At 38.5% G+C, this 18,715-nt stretch overlaps 6 protein-coding genes across 6 annotated transcripts; 3 read left to right on the plus strand and 3 right to left on the minus strand.

Annotated features, from left to right (window-relative positions):
• Positions 1 to 5,797: 5,797 nt before the first annotated feature.
• EAE97_010699 (uncharacterized protein) lies at positions 5,798 to 7,852 on the plus strand. Its single transcript, XM_038881214.1, has 2 exons — positions 5,798 to 6,582; positions 6,670 to 7,852. The coding sequence occupies exons 1-2, from the start codon at positions 6,236 to 6,238 to the stop codon at positions 7,361 to 7,363; spliced, it is 1,041 nt and encodes a 346-aa protein (XP_038727832.1). The 5' UTR covers positions 5,798 to 6,235; the 3' UTR covers positions 7,364 to 7,852.
• Positions 7,853 to 8,490: 638 nt separating this feature from the next.
• EAE97_010700 (uncharacterized protein) lies at positions 8,491 to 12,520 on the minus strand (the record flags this gene model as incomplete). The annotated part of the gene is made up of 3 exons (XM_038881215.1): positions 8,491 to 9,174; positions 9,242 to 12,197; positions 12,324 to 12,520. The coding sequence occupies 3 exons, from the start codon at positions 12,518 to 12,520 to the stop codon at positions 8,491 to 8,493; spliced, it is 3,837 nt and encodes a 1,278-aa protein (XP_038727833.1).
• A 529-nt stretch (positions 12,521 to 13,049) lies between these two features.
• EAE97_010701 (uncharacterized protein) lies at positions 13,050 to 14,167 on the minus strand (the record flags this gene model as incomplete). Its single annotated transcript, XM_038881216.1, has 3 exons — positions 13,050 to 13,715; positions 13,766 to 13,844; positions 13,899 to 14,167. 3 exons carry the CDS (start codon positions 14,165 to 14,167, stop codon positions 13,050 to 13,052), a joined length of 1,014 nt encoding a protein of 337 aa, XP_038727834.1.
• A 278-nt stretch (positions 14,168 to 14,445) lies between these two features.
• On the plus strand, positions 14,446 to 15,232 carry EAE97_010702 (uncharacterized protein; the record flags this gene model as incomplete). The annotated part of the gene is made up of 4 exons (XM_038881217.1): positions 14,446 to 14,505; positions 14,571 to 14,587; positions 14,654 to 14,859; positions 14,946 to 15,232. 4 exons carry the CDS (start codon positions 14,446 to 14,448, stop codon positions 15,230 to 15,232), a joined length of 570 nt encoding a protein of 189 aa, XP_038727835.1.
• A 303-nt stretch (positions 15,233 to 15,535) lies between these two features.
• Positions 15,536 to 16,496, minus strand: EAE97_010703 (uncharacterized protein; the record flags this gene model as incomplete). Its single annotated transcript, XM_038881218.1, has 3 exons — positions 15,536 to 15,627; positions 15,686 to 16,304; positions 16,356 to 16,496. The coding sequence occupies 3 exons, from the start codon at positions 16,494 to 16,496 to the stop codon at positions 15,536 to 15,538; spliced, it is 852 nt and encodes a 283-aa protein (XP_038727836.1).
• Positions 16,497 to 17,804: 1,308 nt separating this feature from the next.
• On the plus strand, positions 17,805 to 18,669 carry EAE97_010704 (uncharacterized protein; the record flags this gene model as incomplete). Its single annotated transcript, XM_038881219.1, has 2 exons — positions 17,805 to 17,878; positions 18,003 to 18,669. 2 exons carry the CDS (start codon positions 17,805 to 17,807, stop codon positions 18,667 to 18,669), a joined length of 741 nt encoding a protein of 246 aa, XP_038727837.1.
• Positions 18,670 to 18,715: the final 46 nt, after the last annotated feature.

Here is an 18,715-nt window from a genome sequence, read left to right on the forward strand (position 1 = left end):
TCTGAATTGAAATCTAGAATTTCAAAATATCGATTTTCGAATTTATATGGAAGTTATATATAAATTTAAAACTTTTATATAATTATTAATAACTTTTTAATAATAATAATTAAAAGAAAATTGTATATATTTTTAAAGATTCTAAATCTGAATTTATATAGAAATTCAAAATAAATTAAAAAAAATAAATAGATAGTTATAGAGATATAATATATAGTGAGTTTAGAATAGTATAAATAATCCCTGTAATTTTAAGGGTATTCTTTTAAATATTTATTTATAAGAAATTTTCTATTTTTTAAGAATTTTTCAAGATAAATATATTATAAGTATATTATAAAATTTAATAATTTATTTTTAGCTATTTTTTCTTAAAAGTTATTATAGATTTTATAAAGTTTCAAATTTGTATGTGATTTCTATACAAATTGAAAATCGATATTTCGAAGCCTTAGAAATCAATCCACAAAAGTCCTAAAAATCTGAAATTCTTAGAATAAGATTGAAATAGCTTGAATTATATATATATAGATTTTTATTAAATTATATTCAATATCAATAGAGATAACGTAGTTTAACACCGAGTGAGCCATATCACCGAGTGGGCTACTTTCATCTCAATTTACACCTTCAAATACAGATTATTTAATAATTATTAAATTAATTAATTTAAATTATTAAGAATTTAATAATCTAGAATTTATTGTATTATTTTAATAGATTCTTATATTATAATCTGTTTTTCTATATTTATTATAATATTAATTAAAAGATATTTTTTTATTAGAATTCCTCTTTTTTTGATATTTATTATATTAAATCTGAATATTAATCTTTTATTAAAATAATATATTAAAAATCTTTTATTTAGTAAATATTTCTTCTTAATATAATTAGATTTTTTATATATATTGATATTTACTTAATATTTTATTTATTATTCAAAATATATAATTCTTTATATTTAAAAATATATTTTCATAAATTAATCTTTTTATACTTTTAATTAAAATTAGTATAATTTCAAATATAAATATAAAGAAACTTACTTAATAATAAGTTATTCAAGATTTAACTAATATTAATTAAAAAAAAACTTTAATTGAATTATAAGAAGTTTAAAAAAATTTATTGATTTAGATTGAAAAAGGGGGGGAATAGATATACAAATTCAAATATTTAATTTCAAGAGTATAACTTTAGAATTAAATAGAATTAAATTTATTCTTTAGAACCCTGATTTTATATTCTAAGAAATAATTGATTTTTTATATATAGTTTTAAAAACTATAAAGAATTCAATTTTTAAAATATAATTAATATATACTTTAATAAATCCATTAATTTAATTATTATATAAATATTTTAGATTATTAAAATAATTAATATTGAATAATTAAGTTAAATAATTTGAATATAATAATAAATATAAATATATAATATTATTCTTTTTATAATATATTTGAAAAACTATTAATTTATAGTTTTTATATTTATTCAATACTAATATTCAATATTTACTCTTTTTTCGATTTTTAATATACTTATTAAAGTATTTCAATTATTCTAAATCTATCTTATTGTTTATTTGTTTATTAAATATAGATTTAATAATCTATTTCATAAAAAGATTTGTTTTAGTATATTAATTAGAGAAATAAACTTATTCTTGATTTATTAGAAATAAGAAAATAGTTTTATTCTCTTTATTTCCATATATTATTATTATAATCTATTTTCAATTATCTAATTGTATTATCTTATTTTTTTTATTTTGTTTAATATTAATTATTATTATTGTTATATATATAATCCTTATTATAAAATCCGTTTTATTAAAATTATAAAAATCTCTATTCAAAATACTATATTTTGTTTATATATTCATAATTAATCGAAATTACTTTTTAAAAAGTTTAGAATTATTATAAAGAATTCTTTGAAAATTATAAATATAATTAAAATATATTTTTAATTTGATTTAATATTTTACAAATCGATATACTCAGAATTTCTTAATATATTTTATATTCTTTAATTCAAGAATATAATTTGTTATATCTTTTATATTCTTAAATTTAAATAGAAAATCTCTTGAATCTATATCAAGAATATATTAAATAATCATTTTTTTTTTCAATTTTATAATCTTATAATAATTTATTTGAATTTTTATATATAGAAATAAATTATTTATTTTATAACTAATTATTATATAAAATATATTATATAATCGAATAATCTATTAAATACTTAGTTTTTTGTTTTTTTGAAAAGTTTTAATAACTAAAAGTAAATATGCTTTTTTATTTATAAATTCCATAATAAATGATTAATAAAATGTATATTGAATATAAAGAGTATAAATTGAGATAAAAGTGGCCCACTCAGTGATATAGCCCACTCAGTGTTAAACTACGTTATTAATAAATTAAAAAAGTGATTTTTGATGTAAAAGGGTAGCCCAAAACAGAGGTGGCTCAAAAGTGGGGGTATCCGACTTAGCACTTACCACCAATGCGCAGGCGATAGAACGATACAACAGACCGAGAATGAGTAAGACAAGATCTGACGTTGTACCAGTTAAAAACAAACACTGAGGGATTGCAATCTACAGTATAAAGTACAACCCCTCAAATTCTAGACCCGATGCTAATTCATTCGCCAGTTAGTTGCGAAAAGCTCCATGAATCGTCCAAGAAGCAGGCCGCGACGAGATTGTCTCATTAACTATACCGCTCTTCAGCAAGAAAACAGCCACTTTATGTAGCGACAATCTTGAATAGCGATCATCACATTCCGAGTCTCGAGACGCATTTGTGGCGACGAATAGGGAGGTTATAAGGTAGAGGGTTTGGGAATCATTGGTTGTGTTGCTTATTGTTTCGACGTCAGGAGCTGTAGCTACCACGCAGAATCATCGAATCGCATCTTCCGCTCCCCAGTTGTGTCTTTAGTGTGTCGATGTCTTTTCTCCGTGCTTGACTTGTGGAGATATGAGTTAGTCATGGATCCTCCCGTCCGCCCCGTGCCTCCAAGATCGAAGTGCCGTCCGTATTCTGATTTATTTGTTTTGCGAGATTGTTTTGAAAGTGGGAGGGGGAGTTCGAAAATGTACCTAGGCTTAGCACGGAAAAACTGGGACTCTAGCACAGTAGACATTCCTTTCAACATTCGATATCAATCCGGAAACTCAACCATTCTGTTACAGAAATCGAATGTGTGTATCTTCTACAAGCCTTCATATAATAAACTTTCGATTGAATCTATTTCTCAATAAACTAGGTAAGTGATATCATCAGAAATCCTTTCGGTAATATAAATGTTTTCAATAAACGAATCTATGTGTGATTGAGTATATCGCTTTTTCCTCTCACATGGAACTAGCTTATCAACCGATGTCGATACGAATCGGAGGGGCCGGAGAATATGGAAACGAGCATCACTCTCCTACTAGAAAGGAGAATATAGAGGAAAGCTTTCCAATCAATATACGCCGCTTCCCGCTTATACTTGGGGGGAGAAAACTCTAAATTTTGTGGTCAATATGTCCCACCTTCTAAATCCGGGCGTTCTGTTGTAGCGATAGTAACAGTGTTAGTGATAGTGATATTTGGAACGACAAGCTCCAAAGGCTTGCAATTGTAAGCATTATCAAAGACTCTAAAGACTAAAAATCTGCTGTTCTTCACTACTCGTCCAATGACTTCTAACTAGTCACCCTGACATTATGACATGCATTAGGTTGTGCCGTAGCGTGTTTTCGTACATCTATCAGTATGTTAGACTTCCCCAACACCCCCATTTGAAGATGCGATTTGTCGACGACAGTTACACAATACATGGGTTCACATTGTTCTGACCATTGATTAACTTTCGGACGTCAATGTTGACGTGGACACATTAGCACCTCGATGTATGTATGTTTCTCGCGGGCCTCATCGCATCTCGATCTCATTGTTGATCCTGCTCAAGCTATTTTCACGTCTAAATCTAAATATGCCTAGGTATCGCATGTTGTATGACTTTTGGTGTTTGGTTTCGGGTTCTTGGGTGGAAATCCTAGTGAGAATTCTTAAGAAAATATAACTAATAGACTTTCAGTGTTCCAGTGCCACGGTTAAGATAACCATGGTACGCCTAAAGTTCGGAGTCTAGGGTTTTATCCATATTACTTTTGGACCCCGGGTGTGGCCTCGGCCTTCTAACCGTCATTCTAGAAAAGGATTAATCGGCGAAGACTTTTGTTTTAATCTATGCTCGGTATCTCTCTTCAACGATGTTTCAAAGGTCGATATAACTTCTCAGCACGCGAATTGCTGACTAGTCGCTTGCACTCTCGACTCTTTCGAATAATCCCATGGATAAACCTTGGTTGATAAACTATTGAATGATCATAGACATTAGTTTCGTAACTTTCTACTCTTTTGAGTGAATCGTGGAGTCGTGGCAGCGTTCTCATCTCATCTTCCTTCCCGACGATCATCTGTCACCTCACATGGCCACCTTGCTGGATACCTAGGAGGTAAGTCCGTATGTAGCTCATATACTCTTACTTGTAGAAATCCATGCTTGCATGCGTAAACTTCATTGAAGTGCATTCAATATATCTCAACTTATCCCGTCGTAAATTCCATTATCATGCTCGTTACCCCTCGTTGCCCCCCTGTCTCGTTTGATTCATTTCGTCACAACTTACCTCATGTGAACTTTATATTGACTGAATATCTCTCTCCGGAAAGAGGAAGATACCCCCTGTTTGTTTCCGCAGGGACAGATTTGTTGTAACTCCGTAGACCGTTGTGAAGTACCGCAAAAAAACTTTCCCAGACCCATCCGATCTTGAATACGAAGGAATAGATAGCATATAGTAAGGAGTCTCGTGCTGTGACAACACCGCTTACTTGATTGTCCACGACCTGTATCGTATTAAAGCTTTTAGTTGTTACAATATCAAGATACTCTGCGAGTCACCTAGACATCAAAATGTCAGATATACATTAACCACAAAATCGGATGAACCATGAACCACTAATACATTTAGCTTACCAGTCTCCTACTGTTCTTCCTTTTTCTCGCAAACATTCCATATTTCAACAGCATAGGTCCCCACACACAAAACTAATGGCGATTAGGCTCGCAAGCATCGCATCCATTCATCCATTCACTCCACTATTTTAACATTTCAGTCTCGCATCTCGATCTTAGTCTCTGGCACTTTCCATCTTTTTACCCACGCATATCCGCTTCAATTTCACTCACAGGGCACTGACTGGTACCAACTATACCTGGGTACACATCGCTTGAAATCCCACGCTGCCATGCCATCCCACATGTGCGGCTCGGTCTAATTGCCCTTCCATCCAAGCTTCCTCGCTTCGCTCGCACCAGAAATGTTCATTGGTCTTACATTTGTTACCCCATCTCGATCCCCTTTCAACCAATCGCAACTCCTGAAACCGGTTCACACCCAATTCAAACTTCGCGATTATTTCCCAATAGAGTAATTTTGCTTTCGATTTCGAGACTGCCTAATACTATCGCCGCATCGTACGTGCACAAACCGTAACCGCAACCACAACCTAATACCTACTAAGCTAAGCAAAGTTACCATACCGTCCCTGGCGTCCCATGGCCATGAAGTGACATTTGTACCCTTTTGATGGAAGTATTTATTTGATTTGAGAAGATAAAATGAATAATAATACCAATAATAACAATAATACCAGCTGCAATGTAATAATAATCTACCTATCCCCACTGATCGATCATACTTTCTTGAAGATCTTCTTAAGCTTATTACTTCCTTCCTATCATTATTTATTTCCTTTGAATTTGAAGGCTTCACATTTTTATAAGAATGGATGCTTTTCCTGTCGGTGTTTCATTCAAATCTACGTTGGCATCTTTTACATGAAACGAGTGTCGGGAGTTCAACCACATTAAGCAAATTAAACTTCAACTTCATTCATCGCTCGCTTGGAATTTACATTGTTCAAGCAATATTCAGAAGTGGAATTCCCATAATATATCGATCTCGGAAATTTTGTCATTTCTCATCAAAGCATTCTTGGTATTCTATTTACTTTTTCTTCATTATCATATTCATCATCATCATCGTCAGACCACTACATCGAATATAACGGCCTACTAGCATTTTTGGGAACAGAAGTCCATAACAATCTCACGATTCAAGGTCCACATTATATTCACATCTTCATATCAGAGCGTCCAAATGGTGACCACGATCCACACTCGAATCTTTCGCCATAGTCACAGTCAAGGACACGATATAAAGCCTTCAGTTAGTCACCAGTCGAGAAGAACGGAACGAGAGAGTTCGTTACCCAGAAGAATGGATAGGGAAAGCTCCCTTCCACCAACTACATGTAGTAGAGGTCATACACATCCCCCTTGGAATACGACGGGTGTATTGAGGATAGCGAAATGTGAAAGTGTTTGTGGATTTTGTATGAAAGAAACGGATACAGCTGCAAAATTGAGGAAACATGTTTCTGTTCATATCAAAAACGAAGGACTTGATTTGACGATAGCGGAGGCAGCTAGCGGGAGAGGAAGATTGTAAGATTTTCTATTTTTGGGGGACATTTCTCTCCTAATAATTCATTCACATGGAAATTGTACATCATTTGCTAACCAATCATGTAGAGAGGTGCCAACTCACAAGTCTTCACATGAAAGATCAGGATCCACGTCACATTACTCATCACATAAAAACATCACACCACCGGAGGATGAACATCCCCAACTCACATACTCATCCCATACGCCTTCTTATTCATCTTATTCCTCAGCATCTCTTACTCCCTCATCTTCACCCTATACAAGTATAGCTCAACGACCCTTAACAACATCCACCTCGAGCTACGATTCATACTCCTCTCATCGATCCCCATCCAGCACCAGCGGGCTATCCTACTCTACCATCCCAAGTCCAAACAGTACCTCAGCCCTCTCCAACTATCGTTCCCTAGCCCAAGGCTCAACACACGCCCTCTCCGATCCCTTCTCCTCTCTTCGCTCTCATGCCCTCCGTACAAAATTCGAATGGACCGTCATCACCCCTTCGGAAGGTTTCGCCATCCTCGATTACTGCAAATCGCTATCGCAAGCTAGTGGTGAACAAGTCCCGTGCTACAACCGCGAAACGCTGTTTGATGAAGAGTGGCAAGCTCACATGAGAGATATTCATGGAGTTTACTTGATATGGCCAGAAACGTGGATGAAGCGGGTTGAGGTATTAGACTTAGAAGGAGTGGGAGGGAAGATTGAGGGAGTTAATGATTTAGTTATGGAAGGGAAAGCGATGGATAATTGGGGATTGTTAGGGCACGAATATTAACTGAGAGAATATTTATGATTACGTACCGGGTTTCAGGAGGGGGAGAACTGGATTGGAAAAGCGATGAATCGTTACTGGATGGAATACCAGCATGGCATGCACGAATTATAGGGGATCACACGGAAGTCAATTTCTTTGCAAACGCAAGCATGGAGTTTGGGAATAAAAATTGGAAAGGCCTGGTACGGGGAATGCATTAGAAAATGGAAAGGTTACAAGGGAAAGAAAGCACCGGCATGCGCTGGAATTGTTATATCATGCTCCCCGTTTATTCGGATACATGGTGGTTCTCATATTCAGTATATCATATGAATACAAATATGAGGGTAAGAAATGAATATATGAATTCATCAACGACATTTCTGATCAGATACACTTAGTGCTTTAGACTAAGAATTTACCAATTTAATATTCACATTAGACTTGAACTTAAACATTGTTATACATGAGATGAGTATGACTAATAGTAGCATGTATCGAGGCTGAATATATTTTCAGGACATATGGAAAATACAACAACAACTTCCTCTGCTATCTGAAAACAGATTATGTGTTACATCCAAGAAAGTTCACATCTCACCATCAACCACCCGCCCGATACGTAAAAGCGATGAAGGTTATCACATTGATATTTGGTTTAAGGATTCGGGACAATAAGCGAATGAGCATCAATCATATCATCGTGCAGTACAATACATAGGTTGTTCCGAGAGATTATCGGAGGTGAACTACTATACCAGTACCTATGCAATGACAATAATGATATACGTCCGATGAGATATAACAAACATAAACACTATAGAAAAATTGAACAAAATCTCTCCTTTCTACCAATCCGACCCTTTTCCCAAGCCTTTAATAGAATATTGAATAATGAGATATGCAACAAACCTTTTCCAATCCATAAGATTCACCCCGCAAATTTCTCTTTCGCCTCTTACTCTAGATTACCCAGGTCTAGACACCAATCGCAGTCATGCATGCATCTAGAATGATCGAAATAAATTTGTTCATTTGTTTATTTACTCATTACTTCATAAGTCCATAGGTATAGTAATGTACAGACATTGCTCTGGTATTTTCCCTCCCAAATCGTTCAACCCATCCATAATCATAAAACCACCCGTCTACATGTACAAACTAGCTACAGCAGTAATATCTCTTTTGATGATCTCTTGACAGGTTTGCATTTTTTGAAACAACTCAGGATCACCAATGATTCTAGCCGCATTTCTGACCTCCCTGCAGGTTTCGTCTAATCTCGTTATGACTCTCACAATTGTACCTTCAAGTACATCTGTCAGCATTGTAATATTCTTGAAACTCATTCCGCGTGCCCATTCATATACAACTTCCATGAGTCCAAAACGCTCAGGATGAGCTTCAAAATCATTGGATTCAGATGTTGGCTGGATAACTTGATGTAATATTTGCATATCTGTTATCTTTTTTGAGAGTTCAAGGATCTTGATTTTGCCGGTTTCTAAGGAACTGGGGAGAGTTGGGACAACAGTTGTTTTTTCTTGGAAAATGAAGGCACTAAGAAGAGAGACAATTTCTTCTGGTGTATATGCTGATAGTACGTTGTCAAGAATTAGTTCCGTCAGAATTAATTCGTCTGCGGAGTGTATCTCGCAAGCGACCTTTCCCTTGAGTTGAACGCGAGAGGCGTCATCGATAAAGTCTAGATCTTTGAGGACTTGGATTCGTTGTTCATAATCAGGCAATAGTTGAAGATTGTTGTCAGACATAAGTTGGCGAAGTTGAATGATATTGGCTTGGATTAGCCATTGATCATGACACATTGCGAACTGAGGATAAGTTTATTACATTAGTAAATGTTGTATGATACAAACAAGAACTTGAAGGGGCACCTACATGTTTCAAAAATGAAGGACATTTTAAGCAATTAGCTTCTTGGGTGATGGTAGCTTGTTCTGAACGCTTTACAAGATTTTCCCTCAATTGGAGAACCTTGATCTTAGACCAGTCCAATTCATCCCATACATCACTTTCCCACGATGAACACAGATTGAAAAGAATCTGTTTAGCGCTCTCATAAAGTTCCCCGCCTTTGTATATTTCAGGAACTACTCCCTTCACGATCGTATTCGTGACACACTCCAAATCATTAACAGAAACGTAACAAGTCTTGGTGGAAATGTGCTTCTTGAGGTTAGGAAGTTTGGTGAAAATTCCTCGAAACTTAGGTACGAATGGCAACAAATCAGTTGTATCCCATTGATCTCGTCTTGTTCTGATCTCGAGAATATGAACAGATAGGCCATTCACATCTGTAGCACCGTCACGAACAAGAATACCAGGTGTGCGAACACCATTCTTGTGATAAACTACCAGTCGACCCTTAACAAACATTCGACGACCAATAGCAGTCGATAGTGATCCAATATGAACATCGCGAGTCAGTTGCTTATAAGTCTGAGTTGCCTCATGACAAGTATCTAAATCCTTTTCACAAATATCGCAAGGTTCTCTGGTGATCTTGGCCAGGTCTGCTTCGGATAATTTGACCGCCTTTTCATGCTCAGGTAGAAGTTGCTGAGTAGCATGTTCACTAAAACTTCTTTTGATCATCTCCTCGATTTTCAAAGCCTCAACTCGCAGGAGATTGAGTATCATGTTGTAGGTCAATCTGAATTGAGAACGAAGCTTTGACGGCTCTCCAAGTATCATTTGTCGAAGTTCAGTAACGGGTGGAGCTTCACCACCTCCCGGCGCAACAATTATAACCGAACCCACAGGATCTAATCCACGACGACCTGCTCTACCAGCCATTTGAGTATATTCTCCAGGCAACAAATCACGGAAGGATTGTCCGTCATGCTTGCGATATCCAGAAAAGACAACTGTTCGAGTTGGTAAATTCAATCCCATAGCAAATGTTTCTGTGGCGAAAAGCACTTTCACCAAAGTTTGCGCGAATAACATCTCAACAATTTCCTTCACAATAGGTAGCAGACCACCATGGTGAACAGCAATACCTCGCCCAAGTAAATCTCGTAATCGAATGATTTGTGGTAATTGTCGGTCCTCTGGTTTGAGCCGAGCAATGGATTTCTCAATCGTCATGTGTATCGCACTCTTTTCTGTCGCTGTACAGAAGTCTTGATTACTCAATGCATCTGCATTCTCTTCGCATCTCTTCTTGGAGAAGACGAAAATACATGCTGGGAGTAAGTTTTCTTTTTTGAGAAATTGAACTAGTTGTACCCATAGTGTCTTGTCTTGGGCAGCTGTTGTTCGACCTCCAGGTCTACCGCCACGTCCCATATGCCCTGGGTTATGACTAGCACGGGGTGGTCCACTACCACCACGACCGCCTCTCTGTTGTGCTCCTCCACGTTGTTGACCACCTCCACGTTGTGCACCACCACGCGCATTCTGACCTTGACCTCTACCTCTTTGGTTTCCTCCTCCACGAGTATTTGAGGCGTCTGGTGGAGGTAGAGCCTTTACCTTATCTCTCCCAGATAGTACATCGTTTGCGGACTTCCAACCCTTCTCGATGAACTTCTTCTCTGCATCCACAATTTTGTGAATGCCTTTATCTGCCCAAAGGTAATGTTCCAGTGGAACTGGTCTCTTTGGAGTTGAGATGACATAAATATCTTTCTTCTTAGTTCTTCCAACCCAGGATGCAAATTCGTAGGTGTTTGGGACAGTTGCGGACAGCAAAATTAATGTTACATGTTCTGGTAACATAATGATAACTTCTTCCCAAACCACTCCTCTCTCTAAATCATTAACGTAATGTACTTCATCGAAAATAACAAACTCCACATCTCTAATTAAATCAGCTCCCCTGTAGAGCATACTTCTTAAAATCTCTGTGGTCATGATAAGACAACTTGCCTCAGGGTTGATCTGCACATCTCCCGTGAGAATGCCAACTTCGTCGAAAACTTGTCGGAAATCTCGGAATTTCTGATTACTCAATGCTTTGATTGGAGATGTATAAATTGCCTTGGTCATATGCTTGGCGGCAAGAGCAATAGCATATTCTGCTACTACTGTTTTACCTGCCGATGTATGAGCAGCAACAAAAACTGAATCTCCGCTTTCCAAATGATAAACTGCTTCCTTTTGAAAAGTATCCAGTTCAAATGGCCAATCTCTTGCCATATCAGGAACCAATTCTCTGAAATTTGGAATGTCTCTCTTGACATCAACCATATGTGCCCATTCTTTTCCACTTCTCTTCGCGCTTGAGGCTGCTAGTGCACCACGGGGCTCCAGTGCCGGATATTCAACTGGCAACATTGAATCAATATCATCTTCTTCTTCGTCTGAGCTTTCCAAAGAAGCTTCATCCTTCATGGCACCATCTGCTCCATTTGCAGACACTTCCTCGGCTGGTTCTTCCTCTAGGACATTCTTCACGTCTTCAGCCTCTTTCTCATCAACTCCTCCCTTCTTCTCAAACTTGAGCCCCCTGGTGAATCCTGGTGGTACGCTTAATAGCCCATCCTCGCCACCAAAGTTTATGATTCTTTCCAAATTCTTTTTTTCGGGTACTGCATCATCGATTTTACCGACCTGTTCATCCAAAGCAGCCGCAGCCACTACAGCATCTAATCCTCCAGGTGCGAATGGAAAGAAGCCTGCTGCACCTCTAACAAAATCTGCCTTATTTGCTGGTTTTCTCATGAAAGACGTAGAGTTCTTAGCAGTCGCACTGTTTGCTGGTACTGTAACTTCCTTATAACCTGTAACCCGGCCTTCTAAACCTTCTCTTGTGAATCGTGTAATTGTACGTGTTTGAGTTGGAGCGAGCTGGAAGAGGTCTGTATAATTTGCTGGTGAGTCCCAGCGCCTGAATGAAAATGGATGTTAATAATGCCTGAGAAGCTGCCCATACTTTTTATCTCGCGCATCTTGTCAAGCAGACAAACATACCGGGACCCCAGCATGAAGATTATGAAGGAAGAATAAGACTTACTGTTGAAGCTTGTTTAACCATTCTGTAGAAAATGTGGTTGATGGCGTTAGGTACTTCTGTTCAAGCTCCTGTTTAAGCTCGTCGCGATTTTGCTTGATGCGTTTTGGTGGACGTTGCTCATCGAGTATACTGTCGATCCAGTCATCCTGTGTTTCGAGATCAAGATGATCTAAAGCTGCGACTAGACCTTCTGCCATGGTTACTAAGTAACTGACAGATCTTCCACAAATCTTGGAAGTGCTGTGTAAAGTATCGGTAGGTAGCTCTTGAAGCTGCAGCTTCTCAGGTACGTGCTTTACAAAATTATGGTGGGGGTGGGGTTCTTGGGCTTTTAGGCTCTGCACTTCACCAGCGAAAAAGGTTGAAAGGTTGAGTGATAGTGCTACCAATTTAATTTAATTTGGGGATCTAGAGCATTTCGAACAATTTCTTTTTGAGTTCGAAGAAAATATGGTTTACAATCTTTGTTATGTTTGACATTCTATTCAATTCAACCTACATCACAATCGGCTCTATGACATAGCCAATTGCTCACCACATCAGACCCACCATTGTCAATCACTCCAATTAATATCATACAATCGTGTGATTTAGTAGGCTACTTGGACTACGGAGAGCATCATCTCACTAGAATATGATTCCGAATTAAGAAGTTTCATACGAAATAGTTCACCCCAACGCCTCATAATGCTGCCATTGTACACCCTAACGCCAGCCCCAGCCTGTTTACCATCCCCCATCCATATCCATCATAGCTTCCATAGCATCCAAATCTTCATCTTCAGCTTGTGTAGATTTTCCTGTATCTTGTTTTGTAGGCCGACTAGCAGGTGCATTGTCGTTATTTGCGGCGAGCAATGCTTCGATATCGTCATCTAACATTTCCTCATCGCTCCTTTCCTGTTCCGCTTCTGCAAGTAATGCCTCCAGATCATCGTCTGGCGGCCCATCATCCCCAGCTGCGGTAACCTTCGGAGGACCAAATATGCTATCGTTACCACTACCAAAGACTGAAGTAGACTGTATAGCTGCGTTTTGTCGCGCATTCTTCGGAGTAGAATCATACATATCATTGAAGTCCGAATCTTGATCTGGAACAGGTGTTTTAGGTCTTTCACCCGCTGCAGTTTCAAATATCGGTGCTATCCTCAAGACTGTTTTCTCTCGTTCATTTTCATCGCGTGGAGGAAGTTCTGGTTCGTCGAATAGGGAGTCTTCGTGGACCGATGACTTAGCTTTCCCCTCATTGATCCAGTCCATTCTCGCAGATTGTATCATTTTTTTGTGACCAAGCTTTTCTACCATAGCTAATGCGTCAGCAAATTTGGCTTTTGGGAATAGATCATCGAGCCAGAGTTGGTAGAATGCAAGGAGACGAGCTGCATCTGAATACTATATTTCTGTAAGTATAAAGCTGATATCCACAAAATTACAATCCATACCTCATGGCCTTTACCCTTGAACTTCAAATGATCTGCCGCTTTTTTCCGTAGTTTTGGTATTCCTGCAGAAGACAAAAGTCTTCATATCCATATTAGTATCTCCAAGTCCATCCATCAGACAAATTGGACATACTTGTGCTCATCAAGTTTCACTCTAGGGACTCTAGGCTTTTTGGTAACCTGGATTTCTTCATCAATACCAAGTCCTGCACCACTTTTGGTATTGGTTTCTGAGGCCTTGGTCGATTCTTTTTCTTTACTTCCAGGAACCACGTAATTGTCGCTGAAAGGATCATTTGCATCTCCAGCATCGTAATCAAAAAGGTCATCTAGATCATCAAATTCATTCCCACCGGCATTGGGCGTCTCGGTAGGAAGAGGCCTTGGTGGTGGAGAGTCCATTGTATAAGTAGATCAATAATCAAAATCTATTTAGCTTTCGTAACCATGAAATATAAATATAACTTAAATTCACATGAAAAAACCAAGATTTCGTTGTGTCAGACGCGTCTACGGTAAGGGAAGACGCGACAGATTGTGAGGCAGAAATCAATTTAAGTCAGGCATAAATATCTTGACCTGGCCCATGCACAATTTAGCGTTTCGATATCGAACCTCCGTCAAGAATTGACCTCACCAGTGCGCTGAATCCCAATTATAAGCAATTGGCATATTTCAAAATGTCGAATACCGAACAAAGGCCATTCGTGCCTTCAAAGAAAATCAACACCGATTATCCTGTAAGTTCTCGTCACTTTGCTGCCGAAGTTTTACGCATGAAACACACCAGCTAACTGCTCCCAAGCTCATCGACAGTGACCCGTACGTCCCATAAACCCCGCCAGTGATATCGCGAAGAGGGGCAAAATACTGATACGTATCATACAGACATATTAAAAGAGTCCTTGGCTATGCAAGGCCATCGGACTATGCGGTCGGAGCAGCGACGGCTACCGCAGGACCGGGTTTGATGTTGTTGTGGGAACGAATTTCACCTTCACTTGTTGGAAAAGGAGGATTTGCTCCAATCATGCGATTATCGGGAGTTATTGGTGTCGGAGCTGGGTTCTTTATGTTTTACCAACGCTCTATACGTACGTATTCGGATCAATCTGCTTTCCCTGCTTCATTTCCCCGCCTTCATCTGAACTCGTTCAAATGTGCTAATTAATGATGACAGTACGATTTTACGGTTTCACTGAAAACAAGCGTGAACAAGAAATGGATATGAGAGAAATGGTAAACAAAGTCAAAAAGGGAGAGTCTTTATATGGGGAAAGCTCAACTACACCATATATCCAAGGAGTCGCATCGAGGAATTCAAGATATGCAGGAGTTTGGATGCATGTTATGCCTTGGTTTAACATGGTAAACCACAACCAGCATGGAGTTGATACAGCCAAGTATTACCAACAAGCTGAGAGAGAGTTGGAGGCCGAAAGTTCGGGAAAGAAATTGTCAAACTAGAAGTGCGAATTGTGATGAAGCGGCGCTTAGGGAAAACATCTTTTGGGGGTGAAATCGAACAACTCGAAAAGGACGACTGTAAATAGGGGAACCGGAATGATGCGCTTAACTTTTCGGTCGCGAGCCTGAGTTGTCAAATTGTGAGTGTTTTACATGACTATACTCTATTTTCGCGTAACATGCATTATGTCTTTCTCTAATGTACTACCCGGAGCATATCTCTGACCATCTATTGCATCCAAACCATACGCCGCCTATCTTAGATCTTATGGAAGCCACTCAGTAGACCAAAATATCTCAGATTTAACCCGTTTCATCACCCTTTACTCTCGAATCTATCATTGGTTCCACCTCTAATTTCAAAATTCTCTCTTTCTTGTTTCTGGGTTCGGGCGCTGTAGCAAATTAGCTCTGAGGCCTTCGAATCAATGGAAATAGAATCAGAATACTTACCCCTTCCATTCTCTTGAACATAAAATCTCCTCAAAATAATAATAGCTTCTTCTCGCAACCACCCACCACTGACTTCATAATCGCCCTCATGTTTCTTTGCTCTTTCTTCCTCGACTGTCTGATTCCTGCCATCTTTTGCTTCATCTTCGGCGGCGCCATTAACATCAAATTTTCCGTTCCCAACATGAATATTCAAAACTCCACCATTTCCTCCAAATTTATCATTGACCGCCCCATACCATACTTTTCGTATTCCAAATTGTTGTAATAATGATGCACACATTATACATGGTTCTATCGTGACGTATAGATCCAAATGTTTCACGTCTTCCGGCCCATACCCACGCTTTGAACTTCCACTCCCATCGCCTTTTCCGGCGTTGCCCTCACTTCCATTCTCTCCTCTCTTTCTTTTCGCGTTCCTACTTTCATCGACGTCGCCACGTTCAACTTTGGAACTAGAAGACAACAATTCATTGATAGCAATAAATTCTGCATGTCTTGTCCCATTATAACTCCTGTTGGTTGCATTCATTCCTCTAGCTACGACCTTCTTGAGAATTGGATCAACAAGAACACAACCTACGGGGGTCTCATTGGTGTTCAGGGCGAGATTTGCCTAAAATATGTCAACGTTTATGTTAACAGAATAGATGACTAGACTAAATACCATAGCAAGAGCTTCACGCATGAAAAATAAATGTGCATCTATTTCATCTTGAGTCATCGATTTTGCATCGGATGGAAGATTTATCTGCGATGATACTTTCGTATCAGAGATTATATCTGAGTTTATCAATGAAGACTCCATAGTTCCGGATGGAGCACTTGCTCACTTAAATTCAAGTGGGCAGAGAAAAACTTCTCAGCGATGAGGAAGAGAATCCCGTGACGAGCGCAAGACTAAAATTTCAGGTCACATGATTAAGGTTGGCCCAAAAGACTTGCTCCAAATGCTTTCGCTTACTATCTCAAGCTGTCATTAGAAAATGTATTATAAAATGTTGACATCACTATTGGCCCTCTCTAATTTCTCGAAAGACGAAAAGATCAAAGAGTTGTGATCACAAGGAGAAGCATAATTGTTCGAACTACGGAGATCGAGGCCAGCAACGAACAATTGATCAAACCCTAAAACTACCTAGACGTTGATAGAGGAATATCACAATTTTAAATACTCACTAAACTATTAATTATCGAAAGTCAAAGTTTGATAATCTTGATCAACGAAAGATCAATTCGGTTGTCAGCCTTATCTAAGACCTAATACAATTGGAGATGATTCAAACTTTCAATAACCTTCACTGATACTTCGATAACGAATTAAGTTGAATCCAGTTTTTCAAAACAAGGGACAATGTTTCAATGGAAGCAAATAGAAATCACTAATTGCTTGAGATATAGGTTTGTGTATTGATATTCTGTGATCAACCACAAAAACCTATTGTTTCAAGGTTTTCATCTTGCTATTTGAGGTTTTGGTTGGATTTTCGTCTCCGGCGGCCTGGTAACGGGCATTGTTTACCGAGAAAGTCTTCCATCCTCTCTTTCTACAGCATTTCACTTGCGTACTGCCCCCTATTTATGGTTCCCTCCTTTATGAAGTCTTATCGAGTCTCGTTCCTGCGATCTACAGGAGATAAGCTATTAATGCGCTTTATGTTTGGAAGCAACGCTATTAATGGCCCAGTCCAGTCTTTACACTGGATTCCACGTCAGCTTGATTCGAAACTGAGAGTCTCTCCATTCTTGCATTGGAAGTAGTCTGAGACCTTTAACCATTAGTTTAGAAGCTTTGATCCTTTATCTTTCTCGTCCCAAAGTGGCTCGAAAGTCGTTGTAGTGCTTTCAACGTCAATTGTCTCGTATTCGGGCATCTTCTCTTCCTTGAAAGGTTCATGTCAACAAGTGTCCTGAGCCGTCTTGGAGCATATATCAGTATATATAAGAGGGGACATGACCCATCCTATTTCCTTTTGATCATTAGCAACATCTTCATCTTCAAGTGAAAGTCGTCAGCATAATATATCAGAGGGGTATCCAACAACTTTTTGCATTAACCACAATACCCACTTGATCAACTTTTCAAGACACATATACTCTCACCACCAAGCCAAATATGCATCTCACCAAGCCGGCTCTCGTTGTTGCCTCTTTATTATGGGCTACCACATTTGCCTCTCCCATTGACTCGTGAGTCTGGTCCCCTTGAGAAACACTCAGTCTTGATCGTTGCACCTCTCACGCCGTCGATCCTTTTCTTTCACGAAAAATATACTCTATGCTCTTATCTTGAAAACTAACACTCAACTTTCAGTCCAAGCATCCTCAGAACTAGAGGACTTATCGGTGGCTCCACAACCAATGATAATACGAAGGATGTTGCAGGAAGCACTACTGCCAACAATGCTGTAGGAAATGACAACACGAAAAGTGCTTCAAAAAGTAATGCTGTCGAGGATGCTGTAGGAAGTCTCGATCTAGGAAAAATTACAGGAGGCCTTAGTGCCCGCGAAGTTTCAAGGCGTCATCATGGCCACAAGAGTCAAGAAGGCGAGATTGTCGACGATGCACTTAATATTGCCGACGATGCTACACCTGGTGGCTTTGTTGATCGTACTACAAGGCGTGGTACTGCCCGCGATGTTTCAAGGCGTCATCATGGCCATCAAAAGGGAGGAAATGAGGCTTCTGACGGTGCAGTTGGTACTACCAAAAACGCCACGGGAGATGATGCTACGAGCGATGTTGCAAGTAGCATTGTTGAAGATGCTACTCGCGATGGTGGGAAAGATGCCACATCAGCGCCTGGATTCTTTACTGATATTCTGAGACGTCTTGTTACCCGCGATAAGGACGGTACTGTGCATGATGCCAATCACGCTGCCAATCAAGCTGTACATGATGCTAATCACGCTGTACACGAGGCCAACGAGGCTGTACATAATACCGTGCATGGGTTACTCCATGGGATCCTTCGTTGAGCTGAGAATTCTGATCAGCAAAAGATTATTTTGGTGGATTGGATGT

The sequence above is a fragment of the Botrytis byssoidea genome, assembly GCF_014898295.1.
Source record: "Botrytis byssoidea strain MUCL 94 chromosome Unknown BBYS_030, whole genome shotgun sequence".
Taxonomy (NCBI): Eukaryota; Fungi; Ascomycota; class Leotiomycetes; order Helotiales; family Sclerotiniaceae; genus Botrytis; species Botrytis byssoidea.

Bases quoted from the DNA above. Each gene is read 5' to 3' on its own strand.
- EAE97_010699 (XM_038881214.1), top strand. From the start codon at position 6,236: ATGGTGACCACGATCCACACTCGAATCTTTCGCCATAGTCACAGTCAA. The intron at 6,583-6,669 runs GTAAGATTTTCT...CCAATCATGTAG, and splicing joins GCTAGCGGGAGAGGAAGATT to AGAGGTGCCAACTCACAAGT.